Below are 27685 nucleotides of genomic sequence, written 5' to 3' on the forward strand. Positions count from 1 at the left end.
ATTACGCAATGGCATCCACATGCCATGACCGTGTGCATGTAACAGGAGCGGTGGCGAATCCACACATTTAGAAATCGCGTTTTCATTGTGGTTGATTTGTCTTTATCATTGGCGACCCTTTTGAAGACAGAAAATTGCTAATGCTGGCAAGGGTCACGCTTCCTGTTTGTTTTGCTTTTACAAGGCATGCATATGTTGCTTTGTTCGGTGGTGCTTTAATTAAAACAAACAAACAAACAAACACGACTCGTTAGTTTGGTGCGATCTTGACGTGTAGTATTTGAATATAATTGGTCACATGTGACCGCTCCTTTCCTCTCATCTACCTTTCATTGAGTCAGTCTGCTGTCATAATTTTTACTACATGTACAAGTAGACAAATTTGAGAATATTTAGTTTTCTTTTCACACGATTATGTCATGCTACATGATTTTTGTTTCACATCCGTTGTTGAACATTGCGGTAGAATAGTTTGGATAGAAACCCAAACGAAGAGCACGCACTATAGAGCGAGTGTATATAAACCACTATAGCAAGAACAATGGAGCATGTCATCGTGCACGCGTGGACAAAGCATTCCCCAAACGCTGCAACTGGTGTCTCCGAAAGCCGAATTATGTAAATGTATGCGATGCACCAGCCAATCGCATGCGAGACCCTGCGCCGTAGCAACGCTGGGGATATGGGCGCGGCGTTCGAAAGAAGCTCGAAAGTGATGAGTGCGATCCAACATAGGGTGCTTAAAATTCCATTTTCGATAGGAAAAACTTAGTCTTATGCTATGAAATTTAGTGTAGATGTAGAAAACATATCAAAGAATTGATTTCTGCAAAAAACCTAAATCGGCAAAAATAATGGTCAAAATCTTTGTACCCCGCCTAGGAGGGAATTTGCTCTTGCGACTTTTGCCTGAAACCGTTGTCGCGGGTCACATATGTTTAGGAAGTGGATGTGTTATAACAAGTAATGTATTTCTCTTCCTGGTTCACATTGCCCTGGTATCATCCTACTCTGTAATTCATTCTCCAGGTATAGTGTAATATTGATTTCAAATCGAGGTTGACATTGCGAAAAAATATTCTGTGTAACAGTGTTAACCCATTCAGGATGAGCTGTATTTCAGACCAGGCACCATATGCCAGTAAACACCTGGCTTGATATCTTACTTTGTTTCATCATTTGATATTTTTCATTAATGTTAGATAATCAGTTGGTCCTTGAGGAAATGTAAGGGCTGGAACTTGACTAATGTATCATCTCTTTATGTAGTATATTACAAAATAGATATTGGAAGTGAAACCATTTTGTAAATATGAATCTCATGATGGCATGGAATGTATCGTTAGCAGTGACCTCTGTGCATTCTGCATTCAGGGATGCTGCTCAAAGAAAAGACACAGGGTAACGTCTGCGAGCAGACGTGACATCTCCACCCCGGATCTCTCCACCCAGCGTCTCTCCCTCACGTCCAGCCTGGGCTCAAGGGAGTTGCGCAATGAACTGGACCTCTTGGAGCAAGGCATGTCTCCTTCCCATACCCACCTCCCCTCCATCTCAGCCCAAGTGGGGTGGCCTGTAGAACAGCGCGTGAGCTCACCATCCCAGGTCCAGATATCTGCAAGGGAGACCAGGACCATCTTAAGGTCCTCATCGCCTACCACAAATCCTTCCAGTCCGACCACACTCAGCCCCGCCTACTTCTCGTCCCCCATTCCCGACTTGGCGACGGATCCAGGTTACCGCACCATCCCCTCCTCAGCTGCCCGCCCCATGGGAAAGAAAAAGAAGAAGAAGTTTGAGTTGCCATGGCAATGCCTCTATGTTGGCTGGATCCTCTTGGCGGCCTCCGTTGGGGTGGCGTTCTGGCTGACAGTGGAGGTGGCAGGCCAGTTTGGCAAGACCAAGGCAACGGAGTGGCTGGTATCGATGTGCATCTCACTAATCCAGGACATCTTCCTCACACAGCCTCTCAAGGTAAACATCATCATTAAAGTTCAGTTCTACACCATGACCAAGTTGAATTTGATAATTGTGTTAAGTTTCTTTAAAGTCACATGTAGACAAAGTTGTAGAATTTCAAAGTGATTTCCACTGGTACACAAAAACAGAAGAGATAATGATTTAATCACCTCCCAACTCATACAGTTCTTTTTAGGCAAAGTATTCTAATATTTTTCTCAATTATTTGCAGTTGTATGATTAACAATCCACAAAACCTGTAAGATTAATTTTGTGCAGTTCCATGGAAGATTCATGAGGTGACAACATCCATACCAATTTATGTTAATTCAGAATTGATTGAAAAGCATTGACATATTATACATAAAAATGAATTTTAACCATTTTTTTGGTGAAATTTTGTAATTTATTTGCAGTATCAATAGAATGGGAAGTATTTCATTATTTTTTATATAATTCACCCTGTTGCTGGCAGTCATGGAACAATTTAGAGAAATACAGATCATGTGTAGCTACATGTGTACGCCATAGATGCCTTGCCCTTACCATCAGAAACTCTATGTTTTAATAAGAAATATCGTGTGCATGTAAAAATTTATGTATAAAATGTCGTTGCTAAATTCTGAGAGAATGGCATAAGTGATTCTATTTTCTAAAATTTCTTTGAAACAGGTGCTGGGCCTAGCCCTCTTTTTCTCATTGCTGTGCAAGAAACCAGACATCGAGGAGGAGGTAACCATGGCCCCGCCCCTTGGTCCTGATGAAGAGTGGCTGCATGACAGGGGGCAGGGAGGTGGAGAGGGGGGCCTGAACAGCGCCCCACCCCCGGGTGTTCAACCCCTAAGCGCTGAGGAGCTGGCAGCAGCCAGAGAAATGAGGTGACTGATTTGGATTTGGTAGTTTAGTTGAGATTTGCCCCACTTCCCTGTGTGTGAATGTGACTACTACAGTTTGAACATCAAGTTTGGTCCCTTTTTACTTAAGATGACAAAGCAATGTGTGTATCTTAATGCATCCCCTGTTAAGATATATTGTCCTGGTAACTCCTATACGCTGTAAATATGATTACATGATATGCCCGTTTCCTCTCATTAAGTATGGTGCATTGTAAAAGCATCGAATGCAAAATGATATAGACAGATTGTATGCCTGTTGCTAATTGTACGGATCATGACCCGCATGCAAAGCATGTTATCAACAAAGTGCAAATTTTAATTAATGGTTCCAAATGACATAGTACACTCACAAACACACAAACACCTACACATGCTCTGTGTCTGTATCTCTTATGCAAAGCTTACATCACGATTATGGTGTCGTCTGCAGCAGTTTGTAGTACATTATGGACAAACTTGAAATCATGGAATTTAACTCACAGAATAAAGGGGTTTGATAAGAATGTCTGTGTACAGTTGCATTCAATTGAATTACCATATATTAATGATCCTCTGCAGATCTTCCACAAGTATGAATCCATACCGGTTTTATTTTGTTTTTTATTTGTGAAAAAAATGTTCATGTCTTACAAAAAAAAAATATATATACATCCATGTAATTTACAGCTTCGTTCAAAAGCAGTTCACAATCTTTCTCTATACTTTCATTGCCTAACATCACATTCTAATTAGATTTAAAGAGATTAAGATGAGGAGTGTCATCCGGGAGATCATCATCTACATCATCTTCCTCAACATCGTCATGCTCATCGCATTCGGCGATCGTGATGTGGCATCGTTCTATGTCAACAAAGCCATGAAGGATACGTTTGTGGAGGCCAGCTACAACGGCAGGATGAAGTTTTCAGCGGTGCGTAAATCTAAGACTTCAAAGGCAAATCTTGTCCCTTTAAAATAAGAACTGCCCTTGCAAAGCAGAAGTCAATTTTTTAGCAAACCTTGAAAGAAGTTTCAATATTCAAAACAATTCTGGATCATCCCTGTTGATTCATATTGAATCTTTGAGGTTGTGCTAGACCTTTCTAAAGTTGTTCAAGTTTTCAACTGAATGCAGGAAAGTTAATTAAAGCTTAATTCTTAAAGCCCTGATGTAGTGTTTCTTGGTTTATACTTTTGACATACATATACGCTGATTACAATGCGCTATGTTTACTATCAATTTGCCTTAACACCTGTTATAAATTTCTAATTATGCTGTGAAATGATATGCATCCATAATGGAAATCAAACTGATTACTTTGAAAAATGTGATGTCAAAGGGATATACAGTTACATGTATACATATCTCGCCTAGAGTTCACTGCCAAGATTACATTTCATTTTCTTGATTCTGCAAACATGTATCCTTGAGTCATAATGAAATGAAATGATATTAATATTAATAATAATATTAATGTTTAGTATCTTTTATGTTGTAAAGTTTGTTGATACTCACCTGTATTTTTTTCATGCCCCTGAAGAAGTAAAAATCACTGTAATCACTGTAATCTGATTGATGGAATTGACTGACTGACATCATGTTCCCTAAACCCCGTACCAAGGTCTGGAATCCCGACTTACTTTATGCTGTCCATTCCCTGGTGTCCAGATCAAGAGCAGAGAACATTTTTGGAACTACACGGAGAATGTCTTCATCCCTTCCCTGTTCTCGGAGACGTGGTATAACGGAGAGATGGACGTCTGGAGCATCAAGCAGAACCTCCTGGCGGGAAAACAAATGACCTTGGTGGGCCAAGCCCGCCTAAGACAGGTCAGAGTGACTGAAGGTAGGACAGCCATGCAGAGATACCATGATTGCTATTACATCTCATCCTCTAGGTCTCATGAGGATGTATTCTTTTTTTCTCCATCTCCTCCTCCTCCTCCTTCCTCTTCTTCATCTTCACTAATGTTATTTTCTCCTTCATTCCCATCTCCATCTTTTCTTTTTCTCCTCTTCCTCTTCCTTCATCCTCTTCATCATTTCTTTCTTTTTCTTAAATTCTCCTTCTCCTTCAATTGTTTTAATTTGCTTTTCCTTGTTCTTTTTCTTCCTTTTCTTCATTCTCTTTTCTGTCACCTGCCTGTTCTTGTGTAAGCCATTGGTCCAATGATTACTTTCTTTTCAAAAATTAAAATGAATTCAGACTTGAACCTATGCACAATTATTACAGTTGCTGTGAAAAATAAAAATCCTGATTGAATACCTGACATTTATGTACCGGCCTAGAGCCCTGTGAGGTGCCAGACGCCATAAAGGAGTCTGATCTGAGGTGTCGGCGAACATACAGCTTCAGTAACGATGAGGAGAGGGATTTCTCTGAGGGATGGATACCAGCTAATGTATCAGGTGAACTTTAGTAGAAGAAGCACCTGGTGTCCATGGTAGAAGTCAAATTATGCTCAAGGACTCAGCTATACTATATCATGAAAAAAAAAAAAAAAATGAAAAGTCCTGTAGACAACAGGTGCAAGCATGTTCAGAATAGACCATTATTAGTAAAATGTTTGTATCACTGAATTGTTGTTTCATTGTAACATATGATGGTCTATTTCAAATGCCCACAGCCAGGTGTTGTTCCCAATTCTGTTTTGGTTTTTTTTTTTTAACTGCAAACTTGAATTCAAGTGTAAGTATGACCGCATGCGTGTTTAAAGTTGAATCAAAGTCAAATGAATTGACATGCAGTTCCATCTCTCATAGTAACCTTTGCATGATCTGTATCAAATTTTGTATTTTTTAGAATTGATTGAAATGGAGGTACAAATATTGTAGTGATGCTCTTTATGCCAGATTATTCTAGAGTTGTCATGCCTCTTCACTAGGAAATGTTTAAGATACTGAATCGGTGATCAAGAAACAATACATGATTTTCAGATTATCCATCCTTGACAAAGTCAAGAGGAGAGTTTTGAGGTCTTGGCATTTGTTATCCCCATCTCTGTACAATGGAACTCTTCAGTAATTTAGAGTATACTGCCCTCTACTGTCCACAGATCCTCCCGACTACACTGTCTGGGAGAACTCAGTGTGGAAGCACCATCACTGGGCGGACATCGACTCCTTCCCGTACTGGGGCATCCTAGCAACCTACAAAGGAGGGGGTTATCTAGCCCCACTTGACTGTTCCCCACAGTCTGCACTGGGTAACGGGGCATGCTTTTACAGATGTTTGTTTTGTGTCATGATGTGATATAGTGTGTTTTTGTTTCATTTCATACTAGGTATCTTTATTTGAGTTTTAATTCAATTCAATTTCATTTAATTTAATTCAATATAATTTGATTTTTTTTTTTAAATACTTAATTCTGTTCTATTGTACATTTATCTATTTTATATATTCTATTGTACTTTTATTTATTTTATATATTCTATTGTATTTTCATTCATTTTATGTCAATTTGTTGTATAATATATTATTTCATTTAACTGAATTTTACTGAGTTTTTTTTTTTTAGTTTGTTTGTCTTGATTTCTTTTTACTTCATACTTTCTTCATTTCAGTTTGTTTGGCAATGTTTCATTATTCCGTTGTTTTATGTACATGTATTTCATATTGCCTTGTCTTACGTTAGAATTTTATCTTTATTTCTTTGGAAGACAAACTGTTGTGATAGTACACTAAGAGCTTGTTTACAATATTGGTCCTTGAGAGTGTACACGATGACACAAGTTACAGCAGACTGCAATGAGATATTGAAACTTTTGCATATTGTCACACCACTGAAAAGTGTTTTATAGACCCTGAAGACACAAGTAGAATATTTCTGTCTCTCCTCCTCTGGTATACAATCTTTAGCATTGCAGTATTATGCACCACCGTTTTCTTTGTTTTCAGATGAAGCTAGGTACCTTCGAAATTCACTCTGGATAGACCAGTACACGAGGGCAGTGTTCATAGAATTTGTCGCCTACAACCCAGTCATCAACATGTTCTGCATTTCATTCCTTCTGGTTGAATTTCCTGCCATTGGTGGTGAGGAGCATCATGTTTGTGAGAGATATATTCTGTTATGCAGTTTGTTAAAAGGGTGAAAAATCATAGCAAGTGGCATAATATAAATCAACTGCATATTTATTATCTAAACAGAATTACTTTTTATTACAAAGTTAAAGTTGGTTGATCCTGACACTTATGTAGTTTTGAAAATATAGGGCCTACCACCTGCATGAGCTTTTTCTGATCCAGTGTTTCTTGGTTTATGCACACATGCTACATTAATTTCATATCTCACATAGATATCTATGTTAGTAATGACTTATGTCATTGCAATACAATAGTCATCAAGATGATAACTGATGATTTTTAGAATAGAGAGAAATGTTCTGGAAATTATGTTAGAGCTGTTTTATCAAAAGATGAAGTTATTTGACTGATTGAGTCCCTGAAGCCACATTTGTGTGGATTTATAGTTTGCTCCTATGTCACGATTTCAATTGTTCATTAGTATTTGTTAACCCATTGAGGACGGACCAATTGTGCTATAACACGCGTTTCCCATAGACACCTGCCCGAGTACCTGGTATACTCAGGACATGTCCTCAATGGGTTAAAGTAGAAGTACAATCATTTTTCACTTTTAATGGTCATAAGTTAGTCATATGGGCCTACTGTTGTTTCTACCATTTGCAAAAGTAGTGATAGCCTCTATATCACAGAGTTCATAACTGATTCTTAAACTAGACAATGGAGGATTTGTAACTTTTTGTCTGATTTTGTGCCAATTTAATGAATTCATCCAGTTTATTATTTACTCTCTCTCCAAAATAACAATGTAGAATTCAGACATGTCAATTGAATGAGGACAAGATGAAAACTTCTGCTGCGCAATTCCCCAGAACTTATTGGGTTAACTGGCTTCTACTTGACTTGTATTGTCTAAAAATCATTTACAATAATAAGCATACCAGAGGAATTTAGTAAATCAAGCCAACTAACTGAAAAGCTCAATGCCCCCTGTTTATACTGGCAGACAAGTTGACACAAGCATATAATGATTGTATATTTATGAATCATTACAAGTCATATAATATGCAATATCATACTGATTTTTAATATATCAACATTGAAAAGTGATGATTATCAAAGAAGGCGTATTTTCACACCATGGCAGACAGTCTAGAAATGCCTCAGAGTCTATGAGATTTAACTCTTTCTGTGTCAAGTTTGCATGCCCGACTCAGTCGACGGCGTGCCAAGTTCGCATATTCTGCTCATACGCACAAACCCGCCCAAACCGATCGATAAATCGCCAACTGGCACAGTACAATGAAAGCGTTTCTCGAGATTCTGTTCCTCTCACTTATAGCTTGCAGTTTATGCTAGTGATTGAGTAGCAAGCACTGTTCCCTACTGGATTTGATTATAAATTTTAAGTTCCTGCCACAGGTTTGTTTGGAAAAATTATGCCTTTCAGTAATGTAGCTACTGGTCATTTGAAAGAAGAACAGTCATAGATTTTCCATACAATTTGAATCAAAGCAAAGCTTGGCATTTTCTATACAACTTTGTGCACAATATTCCCAGCTTAACTGAAGTCTATAAAAGTTAAACAGATCTGAAAACCAGACTGTTTTTCCAACGCATGACTACGTTGGTTTCTCAGAATAATGTGGCATACAGGCGATTTCCACCATGGCACGTAAAGATTTAAAGAAAGACATTGCATAATGCTTCTTGTCATCTGGACACAGGTGCCCTTCCCTACACTAGTTTTCGGACAATCCGATTGGACCGCTACCAGGGGAACTTTGCCTACTTTGTGTTGGCGGGAGAGGTCATCTACGTGGCTTTCTTGCTGTACTTCACATACCGTGAGGGGAAGCAGCTGTGGAAGAAGAAGAAGGACTACTTTGGTAGTGTCTGGAACCTCCTAGAGGTGGTGACACTGGTCCTGGCCTATGCCGCCATCTCATTCTATCTCTACCGACTCTTTATCGGGCGTCGCCTGGTCAACCAGTACAGGGAGGACCCAGAGTCTTTCATGAACTTCCAGTACATCGCTCACTGGGATCTGGTGAGCTGTGACTTGAAAGTAGCACATTGTTTAAAACTAGAATAATGATGAATAAATGAATAAGTCCACAACTGAATTCAGCAACTGGATATCTATTGCTATTACTTGATAATTACCACTTTAAAGTTAATCTGAAAAGAAAATTTAAAATTCAATTAAAGCACAACAGTTTAAAGTTGATTAAAATGAGTTAAAGATTCACATTGAGGAAGATATGAAAGTGTTAAGTTTCCTGAATTTTCATGTAACAGTTCTTGAATGGTCAATTTGAATATGCAAATGAGTGAGTTGATGATGTCTTTAAGCTCACAAGATATCAAAAGGACTGGCCTTCAGCAACATAAATCTTATGTACAGTATAAGCTCAAGTATATAAGTCTGTTCATGTGGAGATTTATCATATTATTATGAACCTAAACCTTTTTTCTTGTGCCACTCTTGGTTTTTTGCTCTCTGTCTCTCTCTCTATGTATACATGTATATACATTGTCCATATCTGGATCTCTCCCTCTCTTACTCTTTTTTATGCTCTTTATTTCTCTCACTCATTCTCTGATCATCATAGATGTATGGATACATGACAGGCCTGGTGGTATTCATCGCCAACCTCAAGTTTATGAAGCTGCTGCGCTTCAACCGCCGCCTCCTCCTGCTCTCGATGACACTGAAGAGCGCAGGCTACGACATCCTCCACTACCTCGTCGTCTTCGGCATCGTTTTCATGGCCTTCAGCACGATGGCCTTTGCCATGTACAATGCCTACCTCGTCAGTTTCAGCTCATTTGGAGCTACCATTGAGACTCTGTTCTCAACGCTTCTCGGTGGGTAACATGACAAATATGCCAGAAATCATGAAAAGAGAGGTTGAGCCATGCCACTTGGTATATATAAGAAATATTCAACTCAATCCTTTCATTCTACAATGCATCATTCTACATTTTTGTGTTTTACATCTAGTTATTCTAACACATATATTTCAGTGAATTCTTTCAGTGATTGCCGAGATAACAAATATAAGTTGCAATAACCAAGCAAACTGATAAACAATGGTTAATCAGTGAGAAAGATAAGCTTAGAATAAACTAGTATAGATCATAATAGATTGAATTAACAGAGAATTAATGAATTAGAAAATTAGGATAATTAAATTAGATCTGGCTCTCCCAATTTCATTAGTGATTTTTTGTTGTTTGTATTCAACTGCAGGAAAGTTCAAGTTCCATGAGATGCTGCAGGCAAGCCGCTACCTTGGGCCCGTCTTCTTCTTTTGCTACGTGGTCGTCATCATGTTCATCTGCCTCAACATGTTCCTCTCCATCATCAACGAGGCCTTCACCCAGGTCCGGCTGGAGAACGCCCGGGCCGAGAACGAGCTCGAGATCGTCGACTTCATGATGGACCGCTTCAAGAAGTGGGTTGGGCTGGGTCAGCCCGATGGACCCGCGTCCCAGAGGAGGAAGAAGAAGAAGAAGGAGGAGACTCCATATTACTGCATTGAAGGTACGTATTAATGAATGATGGCATATCTTACAAACAAAACAATATAGGCCGCTTTGACTTTAGAGTGCCACATGAAATACATTAATAGTATCATACATTCCAGTCAGTAGTATATGCCATTACCTAAAGCTGTCACTGTCATATACAGCTAGAGGAATGAGAGAATAGTGAAGACTGTTCCTGAAGTGACATTTGAATTGTTGATATATGTATCTTTTATTCAGTTGAATCTCATAACTACGTGGCAATAAAATTGATTTATTCATTCATGCATATATCAAATATGCATAAATATTTGCATATGATGATTAAATTCCTATCTCAGTGTATCCGATAGTGTATGATTTCTCATTGGAGTGACAATGTAAAACCCCCTCAATGTGCACTGGGAAGTTTTTCAGTTGAATTGAATCATAGTGATAATTGTGAGCACAGACAGGCAACTTCCAATCTAACAAAGTCCTCTGGACAGGCAGTTTTCTTTCATTATTTTACAATTTTGCTATAACCAAACAAAGACAATCAAGTATAAAGATATTTGTGGACAAAAGTTTAGGGAACTAAATTCTTACTTTGTTGTTAACAAAATCAATTCATGTGACGTACAGGATGGTCTAAATGAAATCAATTTGAAAGGAATTGGAATATTTCATTAAATCACTTTGTAATATGTTGATCTCTGTATCAACAATATGTACAGAATTTTTCATTTACAGTATTCATCGCATAATCGGGACAGGTTGGGAGTAATCGGGCACCCCTTTAAGCGGGGTGCCCGATTTCGCGATGAGGACTCACCATACACTAACGGCATACGACATGTACATGTAGTGCACACACACATGCATACTGACATACAGTACATGTACATGAATTCACAACCACGCTACCCCTCTGTGCGACCCTCTAGCTCTCCCTGCACATGGCTTTGCTTATATGTAGGGGAGAAGAATGTTCGCGAAAGCATGTGTTTCGCAATGGCATGGATACTTATACACGGCGCTTTCGTGGCTATGCATGTACGTGTACTGGATGGACTGAGGTCAAAACACACCAGTCCGAAGCTTGCTTTGGAAGTTCGATGTAAACGACAACTGATAGGGAATCTTTGAAATATTTTGGTATTTTGGTAGATTTTTTGTGTAAAATATCAACAAAATCAAAGATCGCTTGAAGAAAAATTGTCCTGTTTATCAGAGGTCCCCGCCCAATTATCCAGTGAAAATAACATGCATTGGAAATGTTTCTTGGAAGCGTATGTCATTTAAGCGAAGTTCCCGATTATCAGATGCCCGATTATGTGATGAATACTGTACCTATATCTGATGTGATGGATTCATGAGAAATGATGCTTTTCCAGGGGTGTATCCAGGAATTCTGTAAAGGGGAGGCACCTTTACAAAAATTGATGGGGGCGCAAGATCCCCCCCCATTTTTTTCTTTTTATTTCTTTTGTTTTAACAAAAAACAAAGAGGGGCGTGCGCCCAGTGTGCCACCCGGATCCGCCACTGTTTTCAAAGCTTTTTTTTTTTTTTTTATATGATAAAAGGAGAAAAGAGACATGATGCATTTTAAAGATACTATTATAATGTTTGACATTTGACAATTTGTTCTATGGTTTATATCTGTCAGTGAAATATATATCACATCTGTCACCTCTTACCTCTGATCCTAATTTACATAGATGAAGACCCCGTGGAGATTGAATGCCGGGAGATTGAGAAGAAGACAGAGAAGATGATGCGCCTGCTTGAGTCTTACCTGAAGGAGCATCAGTCTCCGGATGATGCCAAACTCGGCAAACGGAGGATAATTGTTACATAAAGATTTGCAGACTACCGATGTAATGGAATCATGTGCGCTAGCATATCCATTGTCAGAAAAAAAAAAAGAGAAAATTGTCAGTTTTCATATTTGAGTAACTTTCAAGAGCTGCATTTTGATTCATAAATATCATATACCACAATTCATTTTTTTTTTTTTTTTTTTTTTTTTTTGAGAGCAGGGAAAGTGAGTAGGAAAGGGTTGCTCTTTCTGAGGATGACATTTTAATAAAAGGTCATGATGGCACATTAGACAGTAGAGAAATTTTGGCAAATCTCCTGATCTACTCAGCTAGCACTGTAAAAGATAATTCAACAAACGTTTGTATTGAAAATAATGAATTTTGTCCACAATTACTCTCCCCAACAAATTTCAGTGAAAAAGTAATCATGTGAAAGTCTCCACTCACACAGTACCTGTGTCATACTTCTCATGTCTTTGCATGTTTAAATGTGCACATGTACACTGTAAGTCATTGATGCAAAAGTGACATATTCAAATTATGTTTATTAATATCCATTTCTCTAACAACTAGGCTATGATGGCAACACCCATTTTGACTAATTGCACACTAAGAACACTATTTTTACATTTTATTTATTTGTTTATTCATTTATCTATTTTTTTTTTGTGGGGGTTGTTTTGTTTTGTTTTGCTTTGAATTGTGGAATGATTTTGTGCATAGCATCAGTACTATAGTGGACTTAGATATTATGGCTGTTATTGTATGAAGTCCTTTGTTCATCCTATATTATATAAAAATACAGTGTACCATTAGAGCAGGAATATATAGCCCCAGATAGTTTGATATCTTTTAAACATTATTCAATCATAAATGGATTCCACTCTAAATCTCCTACATTTGTCAGAGTTAACAATTCAATGTCATTGTTTTGTCATTTGCAAATAGATTTATTTCTCAAGGAAGATGGTTTTAAGACTGATAGGGCATAGTTGGGTTAAAAACATTTTGTTTAGATTTATGACATGTATCCAAAACCCAGCAACATTGTGAAATGTTAGATGGAAAGTTGAGGATTGCTTTCATAAACTAGTTGATATCAGTATGGCTTATAATGCATGCACAGCAAGAACAATCTCCAAACACCTTGCAATTTTTTGTTTTTGTTGAGAAGAAAATAAGATGTTAAGTTTTATGTACCGACTTTAATCTGTAAATGAGTAAAAGCTTACAAGTAAAACCTATTGTGGCAAAAAGGAAATTGTAATGATAATTCATCACATATGTACACGTATGGGCGCACACTTTATTTTCTTGAATGCCGCAGAGGAGGACGAACAAGTTAATAAACAATGAGATCAAGCAAATCCAGTATGATTAAACACCAGTCTTTACCATTAAACTCTATGTGATTTTTTTTTAATTATTTTTTTATTTGTATATTTTTTGTTTAAAAGAAAGCAGTTTGAACAAATTCTCTAGTTTTGACCTTGGCATGTAGGGTCATCACATGAAACTGAATATTTGCCTTGTTCCTCTTTTTTTTTTCATTGTTGTGACAGAATATCAATTGGAATGTAACAATGTGCAATATATTTCCACAGTATGTAGGGCTATACACCAACAGATCTCTGTGTCTAACAGAAGTTATAATCTATTTTCATGTATTATGTATGAAATTAGAGAATAAATTAAATGTCTACCTGATAAACATATTGCGTAAGACTGCTTCTTTATTTTCAAGTGCTGTAAAATAGAGATATATTCGTTGGTGGGGTGACAAAACCTCGTATCTCAATATTTGGTCAAAATGAGTTTTCTTCATTATATTGAAGCTAGGAACCGTTACTATGTAATTCCCAATCCTTATATGCCCATCTGCAAAAATAAGGTCACAAATGATAAATAAAAGTTGGCTGTTTCCATTGACCTACATGTTATGGCAGCCATGTTTTTTTAGCTCTCCTGAACATTTGACATTTTTGAGATACGAGGTTTTGTCACCCCACCAATTATGTAATGTAATTACAGAAATTAAATTGTCAACCTAATTGATATAATTTGTGGTGAGAACAGTACAGCCGAAGGGGTACATATTTAAGATGTATTGTTGTTTTCTTGATTAGAGATTGTTGTTTTTCTGAAAAGTGTTTAAACCTGATGAGCATGCCCCAAACTTGAAATTGACACAGTTGTAGTTCCTGGGTACTGTGCACATACACAAATGTATTCATTGGTCCTTAGAAATATGTTACCCCATGATGGACCTTTGAAATGGGTATTTAAAGGTGACTCAGAAAAAAAAGGTACTGTTTTTTCATACATCATTTGGAAAGGCACCTGATGATAAAATGTAGCAACACATTAGGATTATCAAATAATGTTCTAAGCTTGTCTGCAGTGGTATTTCTTTGTAGCAAATGCATGAAAAATGAAAGAGAGAGGAGTAGAGTCCGCAGTCATCTTTTAGTCATCTTTCTCCGGAAGCCAGAAACATTTTCAGCATGTAAGCTCACAGCAGACACTGAAAATTATTCATTTAACATTCCTGGTTCTTAGGCAAGAAAATGAACATGTCTATGGGCTGGAACAGACCTGCACATGAAATGGAATAATAGCAAACAAAAGTATTAAAAAACTAGAAAAGCACTCTGAGAGCGCAGACCTCCACCAAGCATGCAGTTCATTTCCACCACTGATCTTGTTCTCCCATAGAGATATCGGTGATTTCCACCCATACGTACTTATAGCATTGTGTGCTGAAAGTCGCCCGATTGCCCAATTAATAGAAGCCTTTGTTACGTCATAAACCCTCAGCTGCAGGGCGCGCCTCGCCCTCGCAGAAACTAGAGCATGCACTTTAGTGTGCGCATGCAGACCTCAAAAACGCGCAGCCTGAACTCCCAAGTTCATTGACCCTACCTGCCAAAATATCAAAAATCCTCATAAATTCCCCCAAAATTCTCAGATCACTACCAAAATTTAATCATTTGTTACTTGTATCATTCTAAATCTTTCCTGCAAGTTTCGTTCAAATCCGTTAACTACTTTATGAGTTATTTTGCACACGGTCAAACAAAGAAACAAACAAAGAAACAAACCAACAGTAACGAAAACATCACCTCCTCCCTTGGTGGAGGTAATAACAAACAATACACAGACATATCTATATAATGCCAAACAGATAAATCGTATCACAGGGGTACATTATACTATACATATATCTTTCTTCATCAAGTCAAAATGGATTAGGATCCATGTGTGGAAAACTGCTCTGATGGTGATGTGTCTGTAGGAATAAGTGCACCAAATTCCATTCCATTCTGGGCAGGAGCCGCTTAATATTTATTTATAACTCATATTCTTAAATTGTGTGTAGACCTAATATGTGTGTGTGGTGTGTTGTGTTATGTAGTGCTTGTGGTCGGTTATGGGTCGACCAGGGCCTATGTTCCATATCTGTGAAGATATCTGAGTGGAAATCTATGGAATCCTAAAACCATGACGTTGCAACAGCTTAGTTTATTGATTGAAGGTACCTGGGAGATGAATTTGGTAGGGTATATACTGCGTACATTGAATAGATAGGGTAAATAAAAAGTAAAAATAAATCCAAAAGACAAAAAAAAAAAAAATAAAAAAAAAATTCTTTAAATCCCAAACACATGAACTAAAATTCAGGTAAATGTCAGCCAGAACATTTCTTGCGCAGTTATCGTAAAACACAAGGAAATTAATTTACCCTGGCTTGTATGATTTTGAATGTAAGAAAGAAAGAAAGAAAAAAAAAGATTATGATGTCACAACTGTAACATGTATTTGTAACAGGATTGTGAAGCAGTGAAGTACATGTACGATTGCATTTGGAGACTCCCCATGTAACATTATGTATGTGGTTATGCTTGCACGAGCTAAACTCACAACAATCAGGTCATGTTAAAAATTAATATGGTGAATATATTGATTCCTGTGAGGTTTCTCTAGTCTAGATCTAGTAAAGAACAAACGAGGCATGCACAAAGGCGGGGATTCCCCGCGCCGAGGTTCTGGACTGATCGATCACCTGCAAAATATGTAATCGAGGCATAGTCTAGTCTTGTTTGAGTCGCGATTACGTTTGTCTCTGGGATCCCGTAGCGAGATCTAGCTGTGTGCTGCTGCTGAGAGTGCTGGAGGAACATTTCGGAAATCACAGAAAACATGGAAATTCGATTCGATGGAAAGAGAGCCCTTGTCACCGGTGCTGGAAAAGGTAGGCATATTGTTGTAATAGATTACTTACATAATATAGCTTTCTAAATGGGGACATTCCTTTTAGAAGAGGCATTATTGATAGAGAGGCGGGGCGTGATGCTCGGTCTGCTACCGTGTCCCACGTATGTATTTCTGTGTCAGTAGTGTCAGTTTTATGTTGAAAGCCACCGCCTCATTCACAGCCCTGGCCCTGTCGCTGTCGCTGTACACAAGTGTGGCTAGGCCTAGGCCTATACCTTTTCATTAGAATGGCTCTCTTTTACTCTTTTTTTGATAACTCATCCATTAAAAAACGATTTTCATGATATAAACTTTAAATTCCTCCTATTGACCTAGCTGGCACCAAGTAGCAGTAGAAATTTGTAGGGCCTATTAAATTTAATGCTCTTTGAATCTGATATTATGCTAGACTAGATCTAGTGATAGTGATCTCAATCATAACTTCAGACATAGATCTAAGTCTAACTCTGTGTCTAAGTGGTGTTGATGTCGTATCATCTCTCAAAAAGTTCAAAGCTGAATCGCCATCTCGACCAAAACTGTGATTAGATCTAATCTAGATGTAAATATACAATGTGGATGTGGTAGATCTACATGTAGGTCTATATGGAACCATCCCTAGAGAGCGCGAGCGGCAGCTCTTTTGATGCATTGGATTAAGGAATATGTAGAATTCTAATCATTGTGAATTATTGCCTTCTTGCTTCAGTGTTTGGTCTTGAAGTTGAACATGTTGAAGTTAACGATTGATATTTAAAGTGTAAGTCCAACTTCCCATAATTACTTCCAGTAATATTGAACCTTGATGAATAATGATCTTTTGTCATGATTTTAATTCAGGCACATGTGGTGTACTATGTTAGTATTTGATTGGTCTACAAGTACGACTACCTTGGATTTCAGATTAAAGATTGAAATTTAGTACCATTCGCTACAAAGTACCATGTCGATGTTTTGAGCAGCATCTCTCAAGTGAAATTTGGCAAGAGCTACTCATGATAGTCATATGACCAAGAGGTACCCATAAATGAGACTGTTAGTGTTATAAAAAGGTGTGTTAATTCATTCATGTGGCATATTTTTTATTTTATTTTGGAGCGTGAATTTGATGTACATGTAAGTGGTCACAAATATTGACAACAGAGCATGAATATCAATAGCCAAACATGTCACATTGGGGAATTGGCAGCTTTTAGATCCCTTTCAAGGCATCAGACAGTGAGGATAAACTGAGGATAAAGTGACTTGCTTTCAGGCATAAATTCACCGAGTGCTTGCAGTGAATTTGAACCAAGAACATCAAGATTAAGAGTTTGTGTCACAATACCTCCTGGCAGTATGTGAAGATAACTCCCCTTTAATAATTCTGACTTACATAATGTACATTCAGGTATCGGAAGAGGAATCGCGATTGCCCTGGCAAAATGTGGTGCCTCTGTAACTGCTGTGACTCGATCACAGGCTGATCTGGACAGCTTGAAAGCAGAGGTAAGTATCAAATCAGTGCTGTCGTCACAGGAAATGTACAGTAAGGGTACCGGTTTTCGACACTTTAGCACATTTCCTTGTTTACCATCAATACTGCACCGTTTTACCTCGGAATTTCGATATGAAGTTGTGCTACAAAGGCCAATAATAATATGCCTTGAACGAATTCCAATTTGAATGCACTCGTGTTCAATTTTAGCGATTTCCGTCACGCCGTCGCTGGCATCAGATTTCGACACCCAGCATCATTTTTCGACACAATCACAGCGCGCATCACGTATAAATCATATGGCGCGTACAATATGCGTACACTGCATTGTGGACGCAAACCAGCAAAGTACAGTACCGGCGCAAGAACTTGTTGTTTCCTCTATAACGTGTCTTACAATGGGAATGTCGAAATCTGGTGCCACATTCTCAAAGCCAACTCTTTCTACAAGTTTGCCCATTTATCACGAATTCAGCCATGAAATTACTGAAGTCGATTATGAAATCAAACATCAGGATTTGGCGAACAAACTGATACTAAAGTAAGATAACCGGCATGGATGAATTTCATTTTACGGCGATGTTTACAAAATGCTTCATATTGTTTGAACACCTAAAAATGGCCGACATAAAAATTTCTGCTGACACTGTGTTGCCTTTCTTTTAAATATTCTACCATCGGATTATGATGACAAGTGACAAACGGTGTTTATATAAGACTAGAAATGTGATTGATAACTTGGTTGATTGTTGAAGTCAGACGTTTGTATTGAGTATAAAATTTAATAAGAATTATCTGCTGGGTGTCGAAATCTGGGTCCTGTCGAAAACTGGTGCACTAACGGTACATAGACTCCAACCCCAAGCAACTTCTGATCTGGAGATTCTCCCGCCTGAAACCCTTCCTTGCGGCCGGGGTCCAGCTCTAGGGTTCTAGATGCTCTCTCATGCTATCTAAGGCTTATTTTTATGCCTCCGCCACGAAGTGGTGCCGGAGGCATCATGTTTTCGGGTTGTCCGTCCGTCCGTCCGTCCGTCCGTCCGTCCGTCCGTCCGTCCGTCCGTATGTCCGTCCGCTTTCGTTTACGCGATAACTTGAGTAATATTTACTGGAATTTTTCCAAACTTGGTCCAAGTATGAAGTATGATGGGGCAACGATTTGATAAGATTTTGGGTGAAATCGGCTGAAGGTCAAAGGTCAAAGGTCAAGGTCAAATCATGAAATTGTATCCGTTTACGCGATAACTCAAGACTGTATGGAGCAAATTTCACCAAACTTTGTTGGAGGATGATGTATGATGGGACAATTACTTGATTAGTTTTTCAGTGAAATCGGACAGAGGTCAAAGGTCAAAGATCAAGGTCGAATCCTAAAATTTATCTGTTTATGTGATAACTCAAAACTGGATGAAGCAGCTTTCACCAAACTTGGTCCAAGGATGATGTATGATGGGACAATTAGTTGAGTAGATTCTAGTGACATTGACAAGAGGTCAAAGGTCAAAAGGTCAAGGTCAAATGCTAAAAATGTTGCTATTTCCCCCATATCTATGCAATGCGCGCAGTTATTTTCTTGAAACTTAGTGTAGACATGTACTACTGCGTATTAAAGGATTCTCCAGAGAGAGTTTCATGTCATAAGGTCAAAGGTCAAAAGGTCAAAGGTTAGGTGAAAATGTTGCAATATCACTTTTCTCGCAAATGGTTCAATGTATCTTCATGGAACATGGTACATATGCATGTACTGACTGGCAGGGATTATCTAGGGAATTTAGGGGTCATGGGTCAATAGTCAGGGGGTTCAAAGGTCAAGGTCAACTCCTCAAAATGTTACTACTGTATTTCCCTCATACATGTATACTATATGCAATGATTGCATTATTAGTTTTAAAAGTGTTTAATATATGTACATGTATTACTTGATGGAGATTCTCTTGGAAATTTCCAGCCAGAAGGTCAAAGGTCAAAGGTTAAGGGTCAAAGGTCAGGTTTAAGTGAAAAAAAAAATATTTTGTACTGTAATTACACTCTTTCTTCATACCTTGAAAATTATACTCAATACATAAACTTATAATAAGGTCGGTCAGAAGTCAAGTAAATATTTTCAATTCCCCAAATATGTGTACCTGCACTCTTTAATAGACAATTATAACAAACCCAGTTCGTGGAAAGTGAACATTCAAGATATTTCTGACAAACCTGTTATTTCGATATTTTGCCAGTTATGTAAAACTGTCATCACACATTGTCAAGACATTGTACTATACACCTATTGGGAGAATCATGCATTATGGCGGAGGCATCAGTCGCCGTAGCGACATTTCTAGTTATACATACGATGGCAATGAGTAAGAAATCATTTTAAGCGGGAGACACAGAGCCAGTGCGGGAGAAATTAAATCTCAAGCAGGAGAAGGGGAGATTTTGCAAAAATGGGCTTTCGGCGGGAGATCTCCCAACGAAAGCGGGAGAGTTGGAGTCTCTGAATGTATGCACCTGGTTTTGCCAGCACCCCGACTTCTTCGAATAATCATTGTAGACACCATATATCTGGAAAAGAAAAACAAGTTCTTTCCAGCAGTTAGTTTCAGATATTCTAAACCTGACATTTTCTTTTGTCTTTGCCACAAAAGATCAAAAAAAGTACAATGTAATTGAAAGAACAGCTTTTTATTTCTGAAGTATACAATGATGTCTATACTAGAAGCGAAGTAGGATTTTCAATATTTTTTCAGCCTGTTCATGATAGTTTGTCAGGCACCAGATCAATATTGATTTAATTTATTTCTCATTGATCATTTTCATACAAATGATATGATAGCCCAGGGTACAAAGGTGTCATGCAATTATTCTAAAGGTGACACGATGATGTGCATGTCTAGCAGGTCAATGTTCTATGATTTTCCCTGCAGATTCCGTCAGTAGAGACAATATGTCTAGACATACATGACTGGAACAAGACCGAGAAGCTTCTGTCCCCTCTTTCGGCCTTTGACCTCCTCGTCAACAGTGCAGGTGTATCCAGTGCAGAATCTTGTCTTGAAATATCACCAGAAGCATATGACGAGTACGCAAAATTCTCTTTGTTTCTGGTGATTTCAGGTTATTGTTTTGTGGTAATAAACACAACTTTAAAAGTAAAATATCGCACCACCATTGTTAAAAGCAAAATTTTGCGTTGATGTGACTTATAGGGAGCTTACAGTTTTGGTTGAGACCTAACTTCAGGTTTCTGATATTTTTTTAATGAGATAATCAGAAAACTCTCATGAAATATGAAAGGGCATGTAATTCCAAGAGGGATTCAATGTTTATTTGATGAATAAAATGAATAAAATTGCTGAGATGTCCAAATCAGAGCATTCCTAATAAAAGGTGGGACCCACTCTTTATTAGGATTGCTTTGTTTTACTTTGTTTTTGGGTGTCTCAGCTATTCCAAAACTGATTTTCATCTAATAAATTTTGAATTTCTCTTTATTAAAATGGTATGCTCTGTACTATTCTATAAGTGGTTTCTTGGTATCTCACAAAAAGTTAAGCCCAATTCTCATCTCCTCCAATACTATACCATCCCTTTAAGGATCCAGCAAAGAATTTTATGGGTTTAGCCTCATAAGAGTCAGCTGCTTTTATTCTATACGCATACGAGACTTATCACCAGACTTTCATAGTGTTTGGGCAAGATGAACAGATAATTAATGTTCGTTTGTTTGTCTGTTGTCCTAAATATGTCAATGTGCCATCACCTAATACACCAAGAAATCAAATTGTCCTATGTGCAAATGTATGCCATCATATAGACATTCTACATATTTTGAATGGCATAATTGTTTATAACCAATGATCTTTTGTTGCTTACGAACATTATCCTGTGTTAATTCCTTGACAAACATTATAATGTGTCATAACTTTGCATGATATTTGATCTTTACAGCGTTATGATGATCAACCACCGAGCAAGCCTGCAAATCATTAAGGTAGGTACATCCCTAGTCCAGGTATCACCTTCGCCATTAGCCTGTGTAGCTTGGAGAACCATCATAACAATGTTTGCAAAGTTTCCCAAAGTTATTGTAATGACTGTAATTGAGGAGAGAATAAGGAGACAAAGGTTGATTTCTATACCTGCATATTCATGCAATTAGTTTTTAATGCAATCTAATCAAACGGGGTATAAAAGGAGTGGGATTTTTTTAACATTAAACATTTGAATGCTTCAAAATGATAGTAAAACATAATCATTAGTGTTGCTATTTCATTTTCATCTAAGAACACCTGGTGGAAAGGAATTAGAGAGAGATAGAGTATACAAATTGGGAATGAAAATGCAATATAGATTACTACCAACTCTCCTTTGCCTTTGACATACACACGCTGTCTTTCTCTCTTTCACTCTTTCATTTCAGATTGTTGCAAAGAAAATGATTGAGAAGGGACAGGGTGGTTCCATCGTAAACCTATCCAGCATTGCCAGCTTACAAGGGCTGAAGAACCATGCTGTCTATGGTAAGCACTGCACAAAATGATGGCAGACAAAAGCAAACACCCAAAAACATCCTACTTGTCAGCATGGGGGAGGGAGTGGGGCCCTCAAAATGGAAAGTCTGGCCTTTTTACCATTTGTTTATCTGATCCTGCTTGATCCTGTGAAAAATGTTGTCTTAACTTGAGAAACAGAATAGATGCAAACAAAGCAGTCTATGGGAATTCAGAATCTTGTTTTAGGTGGGTTAACAGGTGTTGATGTTAATGAAGTCCAGAGGATTTAAAGGGATCGTCATAGTTTTGGTTGAGACCTAATTTCAGGTTTCTAACATTTTTTGATGAGAAAATGAGAAACCTCTTATGAAATATGAAGGAACATGTAATTCCATGAGGAATCCAACGTTTATTTGATGAAAATTGGTTTCGAAGTGGCTGAGACATCCAAAACAGAATGATTCTAATAAAGTGTGGGACCCACACTTTTTTAACGATCGCTTTGTTTTACTTTGTTTTTGGATGGTTCAGTCATTCCAAACCCGATTTTCATCAAATAAACTTTGAATTCCTCTTAGAATGGTATGCTCTGTACTATTTCATAAGTGTTTTCTTGGTATCTCGCAAAAAGTTAAAAGCCCAATTCTAATCTCCACCAATACTGTACCATCCCTTTAACATTGCTTTGTCCCTCTCATTTGTCAACACAGTTATGAAAACTGCTTTTACTGAAACATGGATGAATTATCATTTAAAGTAGTAAACGACAAAACAACCTTGGATTAGATTACTCACTTTTATTTGGTATGGAATCATTATTTAATCATAAACTTGGAGTAGATAACTCACTTTTAGATGGTGCAGATCAGTTTGGAATCTGAATTCGGTTTCATTGAATGCAAATTCAAAGTATTCAAATCAACCAAAACTAGATTCTAAACCATGCTACTGCTGAAGCCTGTTTTGATTTTACAGCTATTTTTTGCCACACTTTGATCAACATTTTCTGGATCATTTCTTGTAGCATGTGTGTTTCCACCGATTTGAATTGATGTGTATTTAGTTTCCAAGAAGCAATATTTGCTAGCGCGTGCCTGATTTTCATGTGGAACCATGATAACCAGTATTGTTCTGACAGAGTGTGCACAAGCTACTTTCATTTCAAGAATCCTTTTCAACAAAGACATTATTTTGTGTCTAAGCCCTCTTTTGACTCTAAGGGTTGGAAAGATTAATAATTATGTAGATGATCCACATCTGTCATGTGTTATCTTTAACAAAGAGGCAAGGTTATGATTATGATGGTTGTGGCAGTTGTTATCATTGCTGTGATTATGATGATAGCTAAAATAACAATAATACCATAAATACAAGAACAATAATAATGAATACTATTAATACTAACATTAGTAGTGATTGTGACAATAATGATATTGTAATGACTACATAAGTAATTAGTATCATATTTCTTGTATCTTCACAGTTAGCTTTGTTACCACCATAGTCCATGGTAGCAGAAAGAGTAGACTGTTGTTGGTTCTGTCATCATAATGATGATTTTTATGACATCTGTATCATCCTCGTCCTCATTTTATCTATCTCTCCATGAATACCAATATTATTGCTTGTGACTAAGGATGAAACATTTCCTTTCCTGAATGCATTAACCAGTAGACAGGCAGAAACTTTCATAGCGAGGATGATTTTATTGCTGTAGTTAGTAACCACACTATTTGCATATACAGCTCCAATGGCTTAAAACTAATTTGGCTAATATATTTTTGCTGTGGTTGACATTTTGTTTTGTTCTCCAGCATCAACAAAAGGAGCACTGGACTCATACACCAAGGTGGCAGCACTGGAGTTTGCACAGCACAAGGTGAAGTCTTTCTCTGAATTCAGGTTTCAACACAATTCAATACTGAAAAGCTTCTTTGTGTGATGTCTCCTCATTTGTGCTCCTGGGTTTACCTCTCGTGTATAAGATGAATGGCAGCCACACTCCACCTGTCGTGCTCACTCATTGGCTCTCATATGACTTGATTTATGATTTATTACTTTTGACCCTTCTGAAGTCACCTGTGCTGGTTATTGCAAGACAACAACAATGATTACGATGCAAAGCACTGAAGGTTATACTTCTTGATTTAACACATTTCTTCTGCAATTCTCTGAGAACCTTTGATGCCCCCAAACGAGATGCCCATTGACAAAGAATTGACAGATTGCTAATCGACCAGTGTGAAAGCAGTCAAGCAGGACATGCATCCCTTTTTCCGTGGTCAACTGCATGGGTCATCAAACAATGCAAAATATCAATCGGACATGAGATTTTAATAGAGTATGTACTTGGCTCGCAAACTCTTAAATTACTCACTTTATAAGGGAATTTGAATAAAGTTAGCGAAAGTAAAAATCTAGTGAGCTCAGCCTTGATTGCTATATCATTCATCATGTGAGTTTCCTAGCTAAACAAGAGCACTGTGTGTTTGGCTTTGTCTTTTGATACCAGATTCGAGTGAACTGTGTGAACCCAACGGTAGTCTTGACCCCAATGGCCAAGAAATTCTGGGAGCAATCCGAAACCAGGGACAGCATGCTGGCCAGGATCCCCCTCGGAAGATTTCTCGGTAAACAATCCCTTGTCTTTAGCTGCCTGGCAAAAGGGCATCGATGCTGCTGACTCTAAAGATGTTTATGCTCTACTGCTGACCAATACTTAACTGGTCATTTGAGGAGCTTATCCAGTTTTTGTAAAATGTAACTCCCCACACAAATTCACTCTCACTAATGAGTTTCCTAAGCCAGGAAATTTGAGATGGCTCAATTTGAGCAGCAGAATGGTATAGTAAGAGCTTGCCAATTGTATGAAGAGTTAGCAATGTCTGATTTTTACTTGAACAGTAACTAGATTTATTCTTACCTGGTTGACCCAGATAATGCATTGATTGCTAATGACAAGTGTGGACTACAGACAAGATTTGAACTGATTTTATTTTCGACTTTTTTCATCATATCTGAAAAAGAGGATACAGTTTGGTTCTTTTAAATCCAAATTTGCATTTATGTACAGGGATTCCCACCTAAAAAATTTACGGAAATGGAAGATTCAATGCATGATTGACTTGCATTTACTGAGTGTGGTATCTTTTCTGTCATTAGACATTGATTAAAGCTACCTGTTGAAACCGATTGGTTATTAAAATCATCAAAACTTATCTTTGTTGGATATATCCCTCATTTAATACCCATATAATTTTTTGTGTTATTTGTGAGATCCATGACTGATGCTATTATGTTCGTTTGTTTGCTTTAATAATGTTTTGTTTGAAAATAAAACATGAATAAAAACACAGAGGTTGAAGACGTTGTGAATCCGGTCCTGTTCCTTCTGAGTGACAAGAGCGCCATGATCAACGGCATCACCTTACCCATTGATGGGGGAGCCCTTGCTGCACTCGTCTAGAGAGGGAGCCCTACTTGGATTGGATTGCCTTCCTTCCCCACAAGCCCTCCCACCCCTCAACATAGTTGAGCCCAGAGTTGGTTTATGATAGATACAGTGCACTCCTGTTAAAATAAATATCATTAAAATTTCAAGTAAAAATTCATTACACAGGTATCATCCATATTACTGTAAAAGTGGATATTTTCATGTGACTAATTTTTCGCGCTTGGCCGGGTAAGAAGAGTTTCGTGTGTTTTTAATTCCGCAGAATCAAGACATCTAGCACAGGAACATATAGCAAGCAAAAATATTCGCTTGCTTTTATTTTCGTGCTAGTTTCTGGTTGCGCGAAATGCGCGAAAATTTCAACACCACGAAAATTTCCACTTTTACAGTATATCTTTTATGTACTAGACTGTTCTGGACTGGACTGCAGCGAAATTTTGATATAACAACCCCCCCCCCCCCCAAAAAAAAACAAAAAAACAAAAACAAAAACAAAACAACAACAACAACCGCCAGTTCCCTGGGTTTCATAATTATGAGTCTTCTGTATAAAATGTCAAATTCAGACCATGGTTGCAGGGTGCTTCAGATATACAGTGTGAAAGCAATCCTAGAAGTGTTTATTTTTCTAATTTCCTTTGTGACCCATTCCAGCAACTCGTTATTTGAAAATTACTCATGAATACAATCACCCTTGCTTAACCCGTTGAGGACGAGTCCCGAGTATACTCAGGCAGGTGTCTATGGGAAATGCGTGTTGTAGCAAAATCAAACGTCCTCAACGGGTTAAGTCAACCTCGCATAAGTCGAGTAATTGCCTCTAAGTCAAAGGAGTTTCAAGTCCTCTTCTCTTTATATTCTATTGATTTTAATCCCCGATGAGTTGAATTTACTGTATGTTGAAGCAATTTCTTCAGTCCTCATAGATTCAACTTAGGCAAGATTAATTGTATTTCTCATGCCAATTGTACTGTAGCGTGATTGTTGAATGGAATCCATGCCTCAGACTAAGTGAGTAGGCTTGGATAAGATGGAAAAATGATGACACTTTTGGTAATTTCAAGGAGCCAGTTTTAGACCACATCTCCCTCCCCCTCTCTCCCTCTTCCCATTGAAGTCTGGGTGTCAAGTTATTACGAGAATACTTCACTGCCTTTGAGTCTTCGTAGTTATGAAGGTAGGCCTTCTGTTTTAACCCTTTTCGTACAGGATCCTGATATGTCCAGTTCAAGCTTTATCATTATTTCAGAAGCATGCAGGGAATGGGTTAATGCAGTGCAGTCATTTATTTTGTGACAATCCCTAGAAGTGGTCATAATTTACAACTGAATTGCTCAAATTGACTACTGTAAAATGAGGAATATTCACTTGCATTTTAATTTTGCAAATTTTGCAAGAGCCAAGATTCGCGTAATTAAAATGCATGCGGAAGTTCCTATCTACACTATATGCATTGAATGTTAGATGCAACTCGCGAAAATTTCATGCCGCGAAAATATTGTTTTACAGTGTATGTAGAGACAATGTACATACATAGTTGAATGTTGGGTGAATGTGAAAGAAGCTGTGTTATTTTTTGTACCTTATTTGTACATAGGAGAATCTCACCACATTTTGCAAGTATAAGACTGTTTTGAGAAATACAGCAGACAATATCTTTCATACAATACTTTTAGCTGATTTGACAGAAGTGACATTTGGTAATTAAAGTGCATATTTTGCTCATGTTACACTGTCTTAGCACATAAATAGTATTGTATTGCCTGCACATGCGTGCCAATGCACAAACCAATGTTAATAAGTGTATGGACAATGTATGA

At 37.8% G+C, this 27685-nt stretch overlaps 3 protein-coding genes across 3 annotated transcripts in view; all 3 read left to right on the forward strand.

Moving 5' to 3' along the window:
• LOC140231743 (polycystin-1-like protein 2) overlaps positions 1-6088 on the forward strand; it is a 20623-nt gene extending 14535 nt beyond the window's left edge. Inside the window, exons 15-20 of the mRNA XM_072311895.1 lie at positions 1375-1974; positions 2632-2837; positions 3588-3765; positions 4504-4681; positions 5125-5244; positions 5892-6088. Of these exons, the coding sequence (XP_072167996.1) occupies positions 1375-1974; positions 2632-2837; positions 3588-3765; positions 4504-4681; positions 5125-5244; positions 5892-6088 (1479 nt within the window). The remainder of the gene's footprint in view (positions 1-1374; positions 1975-2631; positions 2838-3587; positions 3766-4503; positions 4682-5124; positions 5245-5891) is intronic.
• On the forward strand, positions 5153-13910 carry LOC140231900 (polycystin-2-like protein 1). The gene is made up of 7 exons (XM_072312052.1): positions 5153-5244; positions 5892-6041; positions 6734-6871; positions 8590-8912; positions 9478-9733; positions 10119-10412; positions 12098-13910. Exons 3-7 carry the CDS (start codon positions 6826-6828, stop codon positions 12235-12237), a joined length of 1059 nt encoding a protein of 352 aa, XP_072168153.1. The 5' UTR covers positions 5153-5244; positions 5892-6041; positions 6734-6825; the 3' UTR covers positions 12238-13910.
• A 2489-nt stretch (positions 13911-16399) lies between these two features.
• On the forward strand, positions 16400-26183 carry LOC140231744 (L-xylulose reductase-like). The gene is made up of 8 exons (XM_072311896.1): positions 16400-16451; positions 17844-17941; positions 20843-20997; positions 21867-21909; positions 22339-22438; positions 24226-24290; positions 24924-25041; positions 25768-26183. The coding sequence occupies exons 1-8, from the start codon at positions 16400-16402 to the stop codon at positions 25875-25877; spliced, it is 741 nt and encodes a 246-aa protein (XP_072167997.1). The 3' UTR covers positions 25878-26183.
• Positions 26184-27685: the final 1502 nt, after the last annotated feature.

The sequence above is a fragment of the Diadema setosum genome, chromosome 8 (genome assembly GCF_964275005.1).
Source record: "Diadema setosum chromosome 8, eeDiaSeto1, whole genome shotgun sequence".
NCBI classification, from domain to species: Eukaryota; Metazoa; Echinodermata; class Echinoidea; order Diadematoida; family Diadematidae; genus Diadema; species Diadema setosum.

Bases quoted from the DNA above. Each gene is read 5' to 3' on its own strand.
- LOC140231900 (XM_072312052.1), top strand. From the start codon at position 6,826: ATGTTCTGCATTTCATTCCTTCTGGTTGAATTTCCTGCCATTGGTG. The intron at 6,872-8,589 runs GTGAGGAGCATC...ATCTGGACACAG, and splicing joins TGAATTTCCTGCCATTGGTG to GTGCCCTTCCCTACACTAGT. The intron at 10,413-12,097 runs GTACGTATTAAT...TAATTTACATAG, and splicing joins TCCATATTACTGCATTGAAG to ATGAAGACCCCGTGGAGATT.
- LOC140231744 (XM_072311896.1), top strand. From the start codon at position 16,400: ATGGAAATTCGATTCGATGGAAAGAGAGCCCTTGTCACCGGTGCTGGA. The intron at 17,942-20,842 runs GTAAGTATCAAA...TTTTCCCTGCAG, and splicing joins TGGACAGCTTGAAAGCAGAG to ATTCCGTCAGTAGAGACAAT. The intron at 21,910-22,338 runs GTAGGTACATCC...CTTTCATTTCAG, and splicing joins CAAGCCTGCAAATCATTAAG to ATTGTTGCAAAGAAAATGAT.